Genomic DNA, 2,269 nt, shown 5'->3' with positions numbered 1-2,269 from the left:
GGATTCCCTTATCTCTGCCCATGCTTAACCATACAGACCCTTAAAAGTGAGTTTTATATATATTATGTTGTACTAAAGGGAGAACAAAATAAATTTTTTTAATTAAAGATTCCTAATCTCAATCATTTTTTGAAAGAAAATATACCATTAATTAATCAATTTCCATATTTAAAATAAATTTTTTCACTAGTGTACACTATATAGACCAATATTTCCATATATGTCATAATGTGCCAAAAGTTAACAAGTCCAGAAATGATCTTATTTGGATGTCTCATTTTATTATTATAATCGATTAAGTTACAATAATGGAACGCTAGTTATTTGATTAGCATCATATTTAACTACTATATATATGCATGGTAACAAAAAGTTTGTAACTACTTAATATGAGAAACTTGTGTATTCTTTCTTGCTTGTTATTAATGATTAAACATAAAAATTAATTAACTAATATATGTTGCAAACTTATACCCCAAAACTATATAAAATTATACCAACACTTATGATAAGTTCATTAAATTTATTACACCAAGGAAGAGGCAGATATAGAGGCCAGATCTTTATTTGAACAAATTATAAAACCTATACACCTGTATATATTATATTCCCAAAAGATCAGCTATCTGTACATATTCATGGTGTTTGCATGAATTTGGGCTAAACTATGTTCACATCAAAGCTTTCACAAAAGAATCAAGAACTTTGTGTTACAGTGATATTTTATCATATACAAGCCTAATAGCTATCCATAATACATATATACTGAGGAATAGAAGCACAAATATTAGACATAACAACAAAATCCAAGCCCAAATAATATGACGCAACTATTTATGCCCGTCCAAATCTATCACATTTCTCATCCCACGTTATCATTCCATGCTATCCAATTCTAAAGTTGACATTCGCGATACATATACAAATGTATATATGTATATATATTCACCAAAGGGTATTTTCGTCCATCTAAAATGGAACCTAGTGTACCGTACGTTATATATATATTTTTTAAAAAAAATTATTCCATTCATTTTCCCTTTTCCTATTTGCTGTATTAAAAATCATCTTTCGGCTAAATACGCTTCAGTCCTTATCTTTTTTTAGGTCTCTTAGATTCTTGGCACAACTATACATATATGAGATCTTTATGTAAATCAAAATGTGTCACGAAAGTAAAGGGTGTTTTGGAGAATCCATCCAAAGATATCTAGACGAACCTCGAGCTTTCCACATACCCAATACTCTCCTTTGTGCATTAAACCATTATATGCACACAAAAAAAAGTTATATATAAAAAAATAATAAATCTAATCAAGTACGATCATTCTATCCCATTTGTCTATATATAGAAACGTCACAAGGGTCTCATTCCCATCACAAACCAACATCTCTATTCTCAACATTAACACAAGCTCTATATTTCCTTACTAGCTCAAACCTCAAAAACTTCTTCTACGTCAACTTTAAGAAAGAAGAAGAAAAAAAAACCGTTACTTTTTTTTTCTCTTCTCAACTCTACAAAATACTTACCAACGACTTTCTAGCTAGGGCAAACTTTCATTAATTCCTCCAATATTTGCATCCGACATTGCATATTCTACTATAAATTCACTAAAAGCAAGCGATATTTCATCGAATTGATCATGGATAGAGTAGCGAAACTGGCGTCGCAGAAGGCGGTGGTGATATTCAGCAAGAGCACATGTTGCATGTGCCATGCGATAAAGAGGTTGTTCTACGAGCAGGGAGTGAGTCCGGCGGTGCACGAGCTGGACGAGGACCCGCATGGCAAAGAAATGGAGCGGGCCCTCCTCCGCCTCGGCTGCTCTCCTTCCTCCGTCCCAGCTGTCTTCATCGGCGGCACTTTCGTCGGCTCAGCCAATTCAGTCATGACCCTCCAACTCAACGGCAACCTCAAGACCCTCCTCAAGGATGCCGGCGCTATCTGGCTCTAAAAATTGAATTTACCACTCAGAGTCAGACAGACAGACAGACAGGCAAACAGATTGCGTCGTATAATCAAATAAAATAAAATATATATTAATTAATTTGTTAAGTTTTCCATATAATATCTTTCTACCACTATTACTACTTTTACTATAGTGATCATCTGCGGCTGGCTTCAGAAAGTACATTAAATTGTACGATTGAGAAATGTTTAGTAAGAGACTCTCCTATATGGAGTTTTGATTTTAATAATATGTGATAATTTAAATTATATCATGTATTCCGTACTTTTAATGTACAACTTGTACTTTTTTTTATA

The 2,269-nt window shown here is 33.1% G+C and overlaps 1 protein-coding gene across 1 annotated transcript; it reads left to right on the top strand.

Annotated features, from left to right (window-relative positions):
• Positions 1-1,381: 1,381 nt before the first annotated feature.
• On the top strand, positions 1,382-2,269 carry LOC149392858 (Glutaredoxin family protein). Its single transcript, XM_089616972.1, has one exon. The coding sequence runs from the start codon at positions 1,647-1,649 to the stop codon at positions 1,956-1,958; it is 312 nt and encodes a 103-aa protein (XP_089473098.1). The 5' UTR covers positions 1,382-1,646; the 3' UTR covers positions 1,959-2,269.

The sequence above is a fragment of the Urtica dioica genome, chromosome 6 (genome assembly GCF_054948205.1).
Source record: "Urtica dioica subsp. dioica isolate 48M chromosome 6, U.dioica_male_clone48M_v1_H2, whole genome shotgun sequence".
NCBI lineage: Eukaryota > Viridiplantae > Streptophyta > Magnoliopsida > Rosales > Urticaceae > Urtica > Urtica dioica.
The sequence above is the reverse complement of the archived record's forward strand: the minus strand, read 5'-3'. Positions and strand labels throughout refer to the sequence as shown.